General features: G+C 33.1%; 1 protein-coding gene across 1 annotated transcript in view; it reads left to right on the forward strand.

Annotated features, from left to right (window-relative positions):
* The window catches only part of LOC129228028 (cullin-associated NEDD8-dissociated protein 1-like), a 112,844-nt gene extending 100,200 nt beyond the window's left edge, over window positions 1-12,644 (forward strand). Inside the window, exons 29-32 of the mRNA XM_054862658.1 lie at window positions 3,663-3,734; window positions 4,083-4,254; window positions 8,829-8,975; window positions 12,112-12,644. Coding sequence (XP_054718633.1) covers window positions 3,663-3,734; window positions 4,083-4,254; window positions 8,829-8,975; window positions 12,112-12,245 — 525 coding nt within the window. The 3' untranslated portion in view covers window positions 12,246-12,644. The remainder of the gene's footprint in view (window positions 1-3,662; window positions 3,735-4,082; window positions 4,255-8,828; window positions 8,976-12,111) is intronic.
* The last annotated feature ends 3,328 nt before the right edge of the window (window positions 12,645-15,972 follow it).

Below are 15,972 nucleotides of genomic sequence, written 5' to 3' on the forward strand. Positions count from 1 at the left end.
TTTGTTTTAGCAAGATTAGTGAACTCCCCCTCTCCTTCGATGATGCGAGGTCATTTGATCGCCATCATTTTTATTTGGAGGAGAATGGAATATATACTATGACTACGAGCAATCTTCTGAAAGGCTAGAGAGGTGAAAACCAGGAAAATATGTAGCAAAAAGGGAGATCCAATGGGGTATTCCCCCAAAAATATTTTAAAAATCAATAAAACGATCTACCCTTCCTGGATTTCGTTTCAAAGTTTATTTCAGGTCCGTCATTTGGGAAATCAGGGTGAGGAGGGGCCATTGGAACCCCCTGGATTTTAGAAATATTTTTTAAAAAAATAGTCTTTTTGTTCGTATTTTTTGTTTGTTCCTTTAAATATTAGGCAAATGTTTGGATAAGTAGCCTCTCTCCCGGAATTGAAGTCTCCAAAACGCATTTTAATCAAGTTTTAGTGATTGGGGGGGGGGAGAAATGATTGGGGGTAATATGAAGGAAACTTTGGAAATTTAAGTTTCAGAAATAGAATAGTAGATTATTTTTGATGGCAAGTCGAAACGATCGGAGACCCTCACCCGGAATTTTTTTTTAAATTTAAATCCTGAAAAGGAATGTTTGTACGGTCTTTAATTATGCAAAAGGAATAGAAGGCACTCCTGTGAAATTTTTCCGAAATTGAAAGCTTAAAAATCCATTTCTTTGCTATTTTTAGGGAATGGGATAGGGTTCTAGGAACTTCTCGAAATATTTCCAAAATTAAGTCCTGAAAACGCAATTACATGACATCTTGCAGGTTGAGGGTTGGGGTTAAGAGACTGTCTCACAAAAAAATTCGATATTGAAGTTCCAAAAACGAACTTTCAGACAATTTTAGATAATGTTATAGGGAGGTTTTTTTCGACTCTTTCGCAGCAATTTGTAGGGATGCAAGTCCGTAAACCAAAATGTAATAATGCTGAGGGATCATCAGGCTCTTTAAATTCGCCACTACGCTCAAGTATTGATGCTTCTCTAACATGATTTTTTTCCTCTACATATTTTAGTTTTTAAACTGTTTAATGATATGTTTTTGAATGTGTTCCCTTATAAGAAATTCTTCACGCCTCCCTTGGAGGTCACAACATGCTGGTTGGGAACTGCTGATCTGGAGCATTAGTAATTAACCAAGCTAGTCAATTAATGGTTAAAATATTTTTTTCTCAATAAAAGTTATACTATACACATTCATATCTTTAGCATAAAAATGTTTGTAATTACTTTGGTATAAAGAAAAAAGCTTTAAAACTAACATTTAACTATGTCATTACTACAGGTAGATCGTGTTTGTCAATTACTGGCGTTGAAGGCATTTTAGATCAATGCATGTAATCGACCAACCTTCAATAACAAACAGCATAAATGGATTGTTATTAAATGCATTTTTTTTCCTTCACTGAGAATAAGCATTGATCAGCATATCTCAGTAAATGAACCTGTAAAATTAAATTTAACCTAGAAAAAGGCGATTCAACATTTTATCTGATAACAATTTGCAACAGTAAGAAAAGTGACTTCCTTGAAAACTTCTAGATGTCTCTGTAAGTATATCGTACGTAACCTTCATAATGGTCCAATCAAAACATTTGTTACAAGTTAGTTCAACTTACTGGCTGATGGTCAGTAACTCGCGATCACACTATAATACTTCCTGTGCAATTTAAATAAACGCTTATCAATATAATGTTTACTTAATCTGTTACTTTTCCAAGTCTAAAACTTTAAAGTATAAAATTGAGATGAAGATTTACTTAATCCATTTGCACAAATTTGACATTTTTATGCTTGTATTTGCAATTTATTCCCAGAATTTTAAGCTTTGTCTTAAAATTTTGATACATTCAAATATAAAAACCATTAAACGTTACATAATATACGAAGTACCTACTTTCTAAAAAAGTTTCGTGTCTACAAGGTAATGATTTGAGCCTATTACGCGTGCGCACACAATATGTAAAAATCTTTACTTTTCAAGTTCAATTTTTTTTTTTTTTTTGAAAGTTCATATATTATCATACATAATACTTTGCTCTTTGTTATAAAGGGCAAATATATGCACAAAGATGTCACACCTGCGCAAATGGATTGAGCAAGGTTTTTTTATTAAATAAGAACTATTTTCAGATCATCTTTGTCCTTCGTTAACATTAGAAAATATTAATTACTTCTTGAAAAATAGTTAAAATCGTTGTTGAAATAAAATATCACGAAATTTTAATGATCTCTGTTGCGTCAATTTAGAAAGATATTCATTGCGGATTAGGAAAGATTCTGTGGCGAGCACTCGTAGACAAACCCTCCACTTCTTGTTCACCCACCTGTTTCTAACAACACGGAAAATACACACGGGGACGTCCTCCCTCCCCCCTTTCTCTCTGCCGCCTCGAGCACAAGCTACAAGCACTGACATCCGATATTACTGGCCATCACTTCAGGCACACGCATGGAAAGCCTCACTTTTTCGCAAAAATCTAGTTCATTTGCAAAACTCACTGATGGCGATATTTGTCCGGCGGGATCCCCACGCGATCACGAACAATTGGTTTTAGAGAAAAAAAAATCTAGACTGATTTATGAAGAATATGAAGGAATGAAACTTGTTACAGAAAGTTTATGGTCCATATAAAATCATTTATTAGCATAAAAATGAGAAAAAAGCAGAGCTATTAATAAAATAGACCTTAATTTCACGTATCCTTACTTATTCGAGTTTTTGACGCCATCTATTAGCACTTTAGGCAACTATAAGATTAGTGGACAGAATCAAGTAAGTTTCAGAACACGTGAGCATTGAAAATTTTTTTAATGATATTTACAAAATATTTCAATTGCAATGTGTCTACATTGTTTCTATGGTTCAGAGAAAAAAATCTCGAATCTCTGTGTTTAGATGATTTTTCATGAATGTGTGTAAGAGAAATATTTCATATTTGACAAAAAGTACTTTTTAATATCATTTTGTGATAAATGTAGGTAACTCAGCAGCAATTTACTTCATGCACGTTTTTTTTTACACATTCATCTGATATAGTAAAAAGTTTCATTGCAATCCGGCGATTAGATTTTTTTTGTCGCTGTTTCCAAAGAGTCAAGTTTAGCATGTTTTTCTACCGGAACAGCCTTAAGCCTATTAAATCGGTTATCGTAGTCTAAATCTAAAAGTCCCCTTACTTTTCTAGTAAACCTTCTTTGAAGCCTTTCCAAAACAGAAATATCTTTCTTGAGATTAGGAGACCAAAACTGAACAGCATACTCCAAATGGGTTCTTAAACTCCTATATAAAGGCAGAAGAACCTTCTTAGCTTTGTTTGAAATAGATCTATTGATAAACCCAAGTATTCTGTTGACTTTGTTGCTTGCAATGCTTAAACTTGAAATCCTGATTTATTAAGATACCCAGATCAATAACTTTTTCTGCCTCACTAATGACCGACCTTGTAAATGATAACTCGTACGCTAATTTCCTTTCAGCTTTTATAAAAGTTATGTTCAAAAAAAATCTTGCAAGTTTGATATTCTCTTTCCCATTAAAATGTATTTTATTTGTACTGATAAGATTGTGCCAAAGTGTATTTTGTTTCAATAATAGAGCATGGCAATGATTATGAATGATTAATGTATACTTTTCATTCTACCCTAGAAAGAGCTAATTAGAGAAGTTGAAATGGGTCCTTTTAAACACACTGTGGATGACGGCTTAGATATTAGAAAGGTACTTTTATGTTTTATGTATAGTTATTTTTTTTTCTCATCCTTCATACTCTTTTTTTTCCTACTTCAATTCATTTATTTAACATATTGTGTTCGGTTTTGGTTTTAGAGAAACCATTCTGCTTTTGTTAAAAATGAAAGTATTAATAAATTTATTTTTAATATTTTGTAATGGATAACGTAATTTTTAAAAATATTTTTTATTAAAATAACATTCTTTTCCCTCAAGCTGAATATTAATATTTAAGATCTTAACTTTATTAATAATTTTACTTTATTTTTCTGTCTCATTTGCTCTTTCTGTCTTATGTTTTTGAACAAAATTTTAAACTGTCTCATGTATATTTAGGCTGCTTTTGAATGTATGTACACCTTATTGGACTCGTGCTTAGATCGTCTAGATATTTTCCAATTCCTCAACCATGTAGAAGATGGTTTGAAAGATCACTATGACATTAAAATGTTGACATATTTAATGTTAGTTCGTCTTGCAACACTCTGTCCATCTGCGGTTTTGCAAAGTATGTGCTCTAATGTCTTATTATTTATCTAATACAATATAGCTATAACAAATTGAACTTTCACTTTTGTTTATTATATGTTTTTTAAAAATTAGTCATAAAATGAAAATGTAATTGCAAACTTTAATTTTATGGAATGGTTCACATAGTTGACAGGCGAACCTAAAATTTTCAATCCTGCAAAATTGAGAATTAACGCCTACGTAGTTTAAGCTTTATCATATTGGCACTCTCTTCATATCTATGAACGTTTAAATTATTTGTCATTCTTTTGTGCATACAATTTGTTGTAAGAAAGTTAAACCTCTTGTTTTTTATTGTATTATAATTTGTTTGTGTATTGCAACTTATATATATTATGATTTGTTGAATAATTTTGTGGCATTCCCAAATACTGTATTTAATTGCCTCCAAAGATATTAGGTGTGTTACTCATGCATTATGCACAAACTTTAACAAAGTATAATACACTCCTGTTTGTGAAAATTGCAACAACATGAAGGACTTACGCGAGTGAACGGAAAATTGCAGGAAATGTAAAGTAGGGCATGATATGCAAATGATTAGAATTGCAGACCGGTAGTGCATGCGTATGCTGAGCAGCGCCCTCTGAACGGCGGATCGAACCGAATATAAATAGACGGCTGTAGCGAGGCGTGTATGATTATCGGTGGTTATATGCTAGAGTAAACGTTAACTGAATCTTTACTATGCCTCTTTGACGAAAGAAAGCGAAATTTGAGCAAATTTCGGAGTTTGAACGGGGCAGAATTGTCGGCCTTCGTGAAGCTGGATTGTCTTATCGTGCAGTAGTAGTCGCTCGTGTGCAGCGTGACAGCAGCACAATCATGCATGTTTGGAAGTGGACGGACGAGGGTCGGACAGCTCGGAAATCAGAGAGTGGACCTCGAAATGTGACGTCAGCAAGCGATGACAGACACGTGTTGCGTATGGCGCTGATGGACCGCACAGCTTCTAGACAACTGGCAGCACAGTGGTCAACAGCTACAGGTGTTTCATTGTGTGCTTCATCAATTCGGAGATGTCTGCTGCAGCGTGGGCTGCACACAAGGATTCCTTTATACAGGATTCCTCTCATGCAAAACCATCGTCGCCTGTGGCTACAATGGGCCAATGTGTATATGAGCTGACGTGCTGATTCGCAGCAGGTCGTCTTTTCTGACAAATCCCGCTTCAATTTGTGGCAGCACCCCCCCCCCCTTAGGCACTATGCCAGTGAACAGCACATTCCGGGGTGCATTATTGAACGCCACAGTGGACGAACACCCGGAGTTATTGTCTGGGGTGCCATAGCATATCATGTACGATCACAATTGCTACGAATTGTGGGCAATTTGAACAGTAACCGATACATAAACAAAGTTTTACAGCCCCGAGCTATTCCTTTCCTGCAAGGATTGCCAGGGGCTGTATTCCAGCAGGATAATGCCCATCCACATGTCGCCAGGACTGTCAAATCCTACCTTGATTCGCAGCAGGTACAGCTTCTTCCTTGGCCTGCATATTCCCCGGATATGTCTCCGATTGAACATGTGTGGGATTTCGTTGGGCGGCGTCTCTGTCATGATCCTCGTCCTGTTGCTTCGACAGACGGAACTTTGGTTGCGCATACAAAAAATATGGAATACTCTTCCCCAGGCAGATATTTAAAATTTGTTTCACTCCATGCCGAGTCGTGTAGCAGCTCTTATTGCGGCGCGTGGTGGCCACATAAAATACTAATTTCTCTCTCTTTTTATTGTTTGTTTGTTTGAAAATGTAATCATTTATTTGTACCATTACCATTCAACTCTGTATTAAATTTCATTCAACTAGGATGTTTCCTTCATGGTGTTACAATTTTCACAAACAGGAGTGTAGAAAACATTTGATATTTGCGTGTCGGAAAGTACAAAGTGACTTGGGCCGAGTGGGGTAGATAAAAAAAAAGACCCTAAAACCAAATTATTAAATTTATGGTAAAGAAACTTGTGCTGCATTTCTCATATGTTAAATTTCTATATATTAAAAAAAAAACTTTTTTAATTAAGTAATATATTATCGATTATGTTTGTAAACATTTTTTTCTTAATCTATGATTATTTAAACTTATTTATGACCGATTAACATAACTTTGGTCCAAAAAGGTGATAAAATTATCTTAAGCATAACATGCTCTGACAACATTCGTTTTGAGGTTAGTACAAACATAGCAAACAAATACATAAGAAAGAATGTATCATAGTATTTTACTTACCAGATCAGTCAAGATTAAATAACTTAACCAAAATTTTCAACATATTGTATCATATCAACTTACTTTAAAAGCTTCTTACTATATTCAAAAAATGATATCTTACATTCAAAAATTAAAAAGATATCTTGTTACACACATAATCAAGTAATCATAGACCATTTTTTTACCCTCCTGAATAATTGATGAGTAAAATTAAGTTGTCTTTCTGTTTTACCTCAGATCTGTCGCTTAGATGTTTCTTTAGAAGTCTGTGCTAAAACTACTTTTTTTTTTTTTGTTAATGATTTTAGAAGGAAATTTATCAGCACAGGGGTCTGGCCAGAGGATATTTGGGTCCGTTAACGGACCCTTCACAAAAATCCGATCAACCAAAACGGACCTTTCACAAAATCCCGATCAAACAAAACGGACCTTTCACAAAATCCCGATCAAACAAAACGGACTCTTCACAAAATTCTGATAAACAAGATCGGATCTGTCACAAATTGTTTATTGAAAGAGCAAATCTGAAAGCAGAATATTGCATATTTCTGTGTATAAACCGATAATTTTTTGAACCTTTTTTAAAGTTCAATTAGAGGAATTAGCTAATACAAAATCGGCTAATTTTGAAAAAAAAAAAAAAATCGGCACTCTTGCGATGCTCCTGCAAGCGATAAATAATTGCTACTGCCAAATAAATATAATGGTTGTTTGTTTTATCACAGCTAATTAGCGGCGGTGTTGTAAACTTTTCTGAAAAGGCATTGGTAAGCACTTTTCTCCGCTCATGATTTAATAAACAATAATAATATATATCTGCGAAATGAACTTAGAACTGCAAAGGAATAGTAAGGATGAGGAAAAAATGTGATCGCTTCAGATAGGGTTACCAACTTCAAAATTATCACCACTTAGCGTCTGGCGTTGAACCTTTATAATGACTTGATTAGAAAATATTCTCATCATTTTGCCAGCTAGTCAATATTTGCGTATTTACGGTGCAGTGCGATGTTTGATTGTTATTTTGGGAGAAAATTATATGGGTTTTGATTTTTCGATGCTAACAAGGATGATTAACTTTAAATAAACTCTTTTAATTACCGTTTTTTTTTCTTTAGATGTCTACATTTTTAAAAATGCAATCTTTTAACATCCGACATGAGAATCATATTTTGTTCTTTTTTCAAGCTAACTTCGCTTTATTAGGATTCAAATAAATGAAAAGTCTCTTTATTTCTGTTAGAACTCTCATTTCAAGTTTTTAAAGCAAAATTCCATTTTCTGTTATGAGTCAAAAATTAAAATGCTAAATAGATGGTTCATTTTATTTTATTTTTTGGGTCAAGTGTATCCACAGATATTAATGATATGTTTATCATAGGACTCTAAAATGCAATTTTAAAATAATTTTATCAAAAACATTTCTTTTACAAGCCGTTTTTATACTTTTGATGCCTTCACTTTGAGAATTGCGATCTCTTTGCATCCGCTATGGGAATCCGATTTTACGAAATTTTGATGATTATTACGCTTTGTTAAGAGGTAAACAATTAAAATATCTTTTTATTTTTGTTAAAATCACGGAATTTATAAGTTTTAAACGAAATTCTTTGCTTTTTAAGAATGTCTTGGGTCAAAAAGTTGAATGCTGAACCCTATTCTGAATTTTATTTTATTTATTCATATTTTTGTTACAATTATTTTAAGTACTGTATAGAAATATATCTAGTATAATTTAACATAATGAATGTAGAATGGTAGATAAATACTGATACTTGAAGCAGCGATGCCCCCCCCCCCCACCAAATATCAGAAAAAAAATCCAGAATGATTTTATCGACGTAGAAGAAGAAAACACTCAGCTTTGAGTTTAATTGATGCCGTCTGTGCCATCTCTAAATTCTAAAATTTTGTTTTGACAAAAAAAAAAAAAATTTTTTTTTTTGCGAAATTTTTTGATTTTTCACAAAATTAATTCATTTTTCACAAAATTATTTGATTTTTCACAAAAAACGGACCCTGTGAAAAATCCTGGACAGACCCCTGCAGCAGCTTAAATGAGTACACCATGTGCAATGAGCATACACAAGGTATTTTAAAAGCATTAAACTAAGAAGAAATCATCTAGATCTTAATTTGAAAAGGTGAAATAAGCATCCCCCTCACTTTACCCTGGTTCTATTTTTTCCATGTGACCCTATTTTCTTGTCCCTTGCCCTCCCAGAAAACGTGGAAAAATTTCAACTTTCTGAGCTTTCCCTTTTAAATTAATGAAGCAGCCTTGCATAAAATGAAAAATGGATTTTTGTTTCAAATTTTTTTGTTTATTTTTCAGGGATAGAAAGGTTAATCGAACCTTTACGAGCCACATGTACTACCAAAGTTAAAGCAAATTCTGTTAAGCAAGAATTTGAAAAGCAAGATGAATTAAAACGATCTGCAATGAGAGCTTTTACAGCCTTGCTTGCTGTTCCTGATGCAGGTATAGTCTTAATTTTCATTTATAATTTCATATGATGTAGGATGTATTAAAAGTATTGTTGATTTGAAGTATATAACTTCTATTATGTCTTTTGGTCTCAATTTTGTTGCAGCTTTTGCAATAAATTTATCCTTTGCCAGATAAGTTGTATTATTTGGAAAATTGCAGTTTATTATTAGATATTATTAGAAAATTAAATGCTTAACGTATTCTGTGAACTAAACAGGGTTGCCACGCACCTTTAAAACATGGAAAACTTGAATTGTCAGAAAAAATGAAAATCATCTAAAATGTCAGGGAAATGCTCAAATTATTGAAATTTTTGTAAAAGTCGGAAAATTCCTTCCCAATTGTTTGATCTGATAGGTGAAACTGCTGCGCCATTTGGACAAAAATGCTGAAGTACAGTAAATGTCAATTTCCAGATATGCAAATTTGCCTGTAGGCGAGAGAAAGAAAATTCAAGCTCGTTTTTGAAAACTAAATGTAATAAGGTTACAAAAAAAAAAAAAGAAAAGAAAAAAAAGAAAGAAAGAAAAGAAATATCCATACCAAAGTTCTGATTTTCATCTTTACATTTTATTTTGCATCTTCTGAAAAAAAAGAAAAATTCAAGCCATCCTTTTGTAATCAATGTAATTAAATTTTTAGTTTGTCTTAACTTAACTCAAATATAGATTACAATTATTGATAATTTTTTAAGCATTATTTGGTTCAAAAAGTAGGTTTACTTACATTAAAAATACATTATATTGGTATTTAATAATGCACGTCTGCATTCATAACCCTGTAATTTTTTCTAAAAGCGACTGGAAAACCTGGAAATGTCAGGGAATTTCATTCTTAAACTTTTGTGGCAACCCTGCCTAAGTAATACCATAAATGTTTTTGAATTAAATGCAAAATATCACATTCAATAAAAGTTGAAATCAAACGGTTCAAATGCTTTTTACTTGAAAAAGACTACACCTTTTATGTGGAAACAAAAATACTCTTTCTTTTGAATAAGTAAATGAGTTAATATCACAGATTTCTTTTTTTACAAACAAGTAGTAAGTACTTAATCAATCAAAAATAAAATTAACATACTTTCCTCAGCTATTATTATTATTTTAGGTTGTGCCTTTTAATTTAAAAAATAAAATTACCTTATCTGAATTAAGTAACTGAACTGGGTTCAACCCCCATTGAAAATAGCAGTACATAGTGCCAATAAGCAAAGTTTGATCTATTCTTAAATTTACAAGTTAATATTCATTGAGAAGAGATAAAATGGAGCGAGTAAAGACTTCCATTCGTGAAGCTAAGACACCTGGTCACGTGATAGATTTTAAAGAAAAGTATTTGAAAAAATTGGGGTTTATTTCCCTAGGCTCACGTAAAATGTGTCAATCATTTTTTGTTGTTGAGCCATGTGACTTGAGGTCTTTGCCTCAGCTTTTGTTAAGCCAATGGTTGAACTTGCTCCCTCCATTTACTAATTCCTGCTCTAAAGTCCCATTGTGATATGTGTATGGATCATCCTTTTAAGTCTAAAAGTCAAGCATGAGATGGTACTTGGTCACGCCTTATTTCAGAATCATCCATTTTCATGAAGGTGTGACATGCAGAGGAAAATTGAAGAACAGATTGGGGGAGGATTAAGGGTTGCAATAATAAAAAACACAAAGCTTGTAATTTTTTCTTTTACCCCCAGTTTAATGCAGTTATTGTTGCATTTTTAACATTTCAGTTATAAATAATCACATAATGAAAATTCATTAGGAGTACACTTGTTTTTAATTCAACTGTTTTTAAAATCTTAAGTATTAATCATCAAAACTTAAGAAGTGTACAGCCAAAATGTCGAAAAACTCTTAAATATGACAAGAATACTGTTTTCCCCCACAATGTAACTTTTTTTTTCTTTTTATAATATAACATGACGAAAATAGAACTATTTCCTCTTTTATAGCTATGCTCATAAAAGAGGCTCACGTTCTTTCTTTTCTACCTATTTTAATAAATGGAATCATTTCTAAAATGATTGGCATGTGCCACATTTTTGCAGTTGAAATACATTTGCATAAATGTTTGCTAACAATGTATTTTTATGAAATACTCATTGCCGTGAAAATGTTTGGTAAAATTTAATTGTTGTATTGACACAAGTAGAAAGGGGGGAAAAGTAAAGTTTTTCTCAATACCGTATTATCCGTGGGCGGCCTATAATCTGCAGGTCCGAAAATTGACCTGAAGAAAAAAAAAGCTTCGTATAATCCGCGGATAATATGATGTAAAAAGATCAAGTTTGAATTTAACATACCATTTGAGCAACTAAACTAAAAACGTGAAAAAGTAATTACTTTGAAAGCATAATCAAAATTAATCTGAAATATAATCTAAAATATAATGATTTCTTCTTGAAATCTTGATTATATTATGCTAATTACTTGAAAAACAAAGAGTCAAGACAAAGGAGCAAACGGTCTAATCTTGTGCAAATGGCTACCTATTTCACTGTAATCTTGCTTACTTTACATCACCTTAATCGCCAAGAAGAACATTCGAGCAACGTAAAATAACCAACATGCAGGCAACGAAGAAGAACATGCATGCTTCGTAAAATAAACAACATTCAGTCCGGCGTCCGGTCTTGATCTGTGAATCCTACTGTAAAAATATTGAGGTTCAATGAGTTAGTGTTAAGGGGGTAAAAAATCACAGATAATCCGCACCTCATAAACTTTGCCTTTTTTAGCAGATAATCCGCGGATTATACGCAGGAAAATACGGTAATATCAAAATTGAGAACCTTGTCTTTTCAAAAAAGTGTCTTGAAATTTTCAACACTTATTCGACTGCTATATTAATGTAGTTGTTCATGTAAGTTATGTTTTTAACAGTGTTGGATTAGCTATGATGACCATAAATAACACTGAATATAAAAATCATATTATGTAAGTTCTTACTAAAACTAAGTATTTTGAGTTAGATTGAATAACTTAAGAATAAATGCTTTCTGCTGGTCTCTTGGAAAAACTAAGAGCAAGTGTCTGAAAGATGAAATAGAACATATATTTGATTTTTGAAACACGATGTGAATCTAATTATGTGATGATTAGTTAAAAGCCTACTGTTTTGTATTTCATTTCAGATAAAAATCCACTAATGAATGAATTTTTGGCTCAAATCAAGTCTACTCCAGATCTCCAAGTTCTTTTCGAGAGCATACAAAAAGATTGTTCCGGTTCGATTTCAGAATCCGCACACCTGATGGATATCAGTTAGGCTCTCTATAAACCTAAGATTTTACTGTAAAACTTTTGTAATAAAGAATGTGCCGAGATGGTCGTCTGAATCAGACAAAGGATCACACGTTTGGAACAGTGATGCATTTAGGATTCAACTTGTCAGTATCACTGAGTTTCACTTGCCGTGAAAATCTATTAATCTTTACTCATTTAAAGCTATGATTTTTGATAAACACGAACACTTGAAAATGGATTGTTAAACAATAGTGTTTATTTAAGTGCTTACTCTTTTTTTGTATCGCTTTTGTCTACATTTTTACTGCAATAAGATTCATGCAAATTTTCTTGCTCTAAACCAGTTTACACTGTGCAACCATGTTTATCAGAGTAAGTTGTGTTAAATTTTATGTTTCATAATAAAAAACTTTTCAGAAAATTGTCTCTCTTGAGTTTCCTGCATTATTTAATTTCACAATGTTTCGTTTTCTGTATTAAAAGTTGATTTGCAGTGTAAGTTTGAAACTTGTTGCTGAAACTACTAATCTGCGCACTAAATGTTAACAAATTTGTGTCCAAGTTTTTCTCATGCTCTATAAATCAATGTTGTATTTTTGGTTCCAAAAACCATATCAATTTACAAGGAATGCGAACATGACGTCAGTTAAAGAAAAAGATTTTAAGTGTTCCCATGAGTATTGTCCTTACATTGTTTTATGGTAATATGTTTTAATTGTTGAAATGATTTTCTCGACAATGGCCGTGGCAAAGATTTTAAAAAGTATGGTCATTAGGGTGGAACGAAAAAAACGAAGTTTTTATTTTCGAATCGTAATAGTGCGGAAAAGTTGCGATTGGTGAAGACTTACAAAACAAAACAAAAATTTTAAAAATCGGATAATATCTTCCGATCTCGTAACGAGCCTGAATATTTGAAAAAATGGAAAATTTCGTGTTTTCTTAGTGATTTTACAAAAATCTTGTTTTAATGTTTCTTTTTAAGGCTCTAAGATGGAAAAGTTACGATTGGTAAAGCGTTCAGAAAAAAAAAGAAAAATTGAAATCGAATAATACCTTCTGATCCAGAAACAAGCCAAAAAAATTGAGAATTTCAGGTTTTTTTCCGAATTTTTAACATTTTTGGTTTAATGTACTTTTTCAGGCTACAGAATGGAGAAGTTACGTTTAGTGAAGACTTCAAAACAAAAAAAATATCTTTTTGAAATAAAACTATCTTCCGATCGCGCAACGAACCTACATGTTTGAAAAAATGTAAACTTTAAGCCGTTTTTCAGCTTTTTTTTTTAATTTTAGTTTAACGATCATCATAAGTTCGGTATGAAATACTAATGGAAGAACGTTTGTTTATAAAACAAATGTGATAGTTTAGTATTAGCCTGCCCGTGAAATTGTTCACATGGCAATTTAATCCTGCGAGACTTATACTATTTGTTTATGCCGCTCAGTACAGTGTTATGCATCTTATACGCCCCATTAGCGCCTCACGATCTTGAATTTATGAGCTTTTTAGTTGATTTGTGTCTATAGGTATCTTACTTAAATGAATAAAGCAGGCGTGCTGGCATTACTATTTCTCAATGTTTCTAATGTGCGTCGATTGCTCTGCTAAACGTGTTTCAAACATGAATCCATCTTTGTAGAAAAGAATTACGAGAAAGTCCTTTGAGTGCCCTATATTTGGCCACCCGAGAGATTTGCCAACAAATAAGCTCCCTACTTATGAAAATGTACTTCAAAGTTGCTTTCAAGAGAGATTTGAGTTAGCTAGAAAAGTCAATAACACGAAAGTAAATTCTTCCTTTGTTAAGGACATAGTGAGCATAAAAAGTTAAATGTATCTTTGATAAGGCCTCGATTCCTACAGTTTCCCTGAAAAGAATTGCTCAGCTCATTGATATCTTCTACAAAAAATATCTCAATTTCATGAGATGTGAGACAGCCGAGACAAGGATAAACCAAAGTTTAAAGAAAGGATTGATAAATTTAAAAGTGAAGCAAGGAAACTCTTTGACGTCTCTGCGTGTAAGTGCGTAATGAATGTTATTTGCACTTGTAAAAAGACCCTAGACATTTGTGAATGTCCAATTTACATGAAATGTACGTGTGAAAAATCTAAAAAGATACCGATCTCTGAACAAAGATTTCTCTATCTTCAGAGGAAACATGGAATAGGAAAAATTGGAACTTTGGACCAAAAGGAAACAAAAAGGTAGAAAAAAAGATTTCAAGGAAAAGCCTATGCCATAAAACGAAAAGTTACTGAGTGCGTTTCAGTCATGAAAGATGAATCTGATCTTTCAAATGAAGAACAACCAAGTTGTTCAGTCCAGAGAGAACCTGATAATGATTACAAGTCAACCGACACAGAGAAGAAAACCCGGTGGCAGATTAGGATTAAGCTGAAAACTACGGCACTAAGTAGCGATTGTTACGGCGCATCTGATCGTGCAACTGCTGCCATAGCATCCAGTGTGCTTCAAGACGTTGGCTTAGTGACTGAAACAGATACTTCTAAAGTTGTTGATAGACAAAAAATTAGGAGAGAAAAGAGCCAAAATAGAAAAGATCTACAAAGTGGCATTAAACAAGACTCCGTTCAGGGTATTTATTTTGACGGAGAAAAGATGATACTTTAAATATAGATAAGATAGAATCAAAGCAATAAAGGTGAATAGGGAAAGAGCAATATTCTATTATCAAAGAACCTGATTCAGTTTATATTGGCCACGTGTCTCCAAACTCTGGATCAGCCAAAAACATAGTGAATAGCATTGTTTCATATCTAAATGAACAAAGAATTTCACTGGATGATTTAGCCATCGTAGGTTGCGAGGGTACTAAAATCAATAATGGGTGGAAAAGTGGCGCGATTCGGCAATTTGAAATTTATATTGGACGACCATTGCAATGGGCTATTTGTTTATTACATTTCACTGAGTTGCCTTTTCGCCATCTTTTTCGGTATTTGGATGGTGGAACAACTGGCTCAAATTTGTTTTATGGACCAATAGGTGAACAACTCGGAGGTTGCGAAAAACTGCCAGTAATAGATTTTCAAGCAATTGACTGTAAGATTCCAGATGTAAACAGAAAGTGCTTGAGCGAGGATCAAAGATATCTTTTAGATATATCTCAGGCAATAAAGGGTGGCAATTGCCCAAATGATTTGCCAAATCGTGACCCCGGCCCACTCTCACATTCCAGATGGCTCACTTGTGCAAATAGAGCCCTTAGACGTAAGTGTATCGATCCCATCAGGTGACTTAAAAGACATAGTGACTTTTATTTTGAGATATTACATGCCGGTCTGGTTTGAAATAAAGAACCGCAAAAATTTCACAGACGGTGCCATTCATGTTTACAGAACAATTCAAATCTGTCGATACTTACCTGACAATCTAAAACAAGTTGTTTACCCTTTCATTGAAAGAAACTCTTATGTAAACTCTTTCTTTGCGCATCCCGAAAACTTATTAATTGCAACGGTGTTTGATGAAAGGAGGCACATAAGAAAACTAGCGTTTAAAAACGTCTTAAAAGACAGGGAGTCTGTTTCTAAAGGCAAAAGCACATTAGAAACTTTGTCATTCCATCTCTAAATTTCAAAGCAGAAGATTACACAGAGATTATTAATTGGAATACGACAAAGCTATCTTCTTCACCTTTTCTTCGAAAAGTTCCTAACAAAGACATTGAAAATCTTATTGCAACAGGCACTTGACCCGACTGGGGTATCAAACTATTCC

The sequence above is a fragment of the Uloborus diversus genome, chromosome 1 (assembly GCF_026930045.1).
Source record: "Uloborus diversus isolate 005 chromosome 1, Udiv.v.3.1, whole genome shotgun sequence".
NCBI classification, from domain to species: Eukaryota; Metazoa; Arthropoda; class Arachnida; order Araneae; family Uloboridae; genus Uloborus; species Uloborus diversus.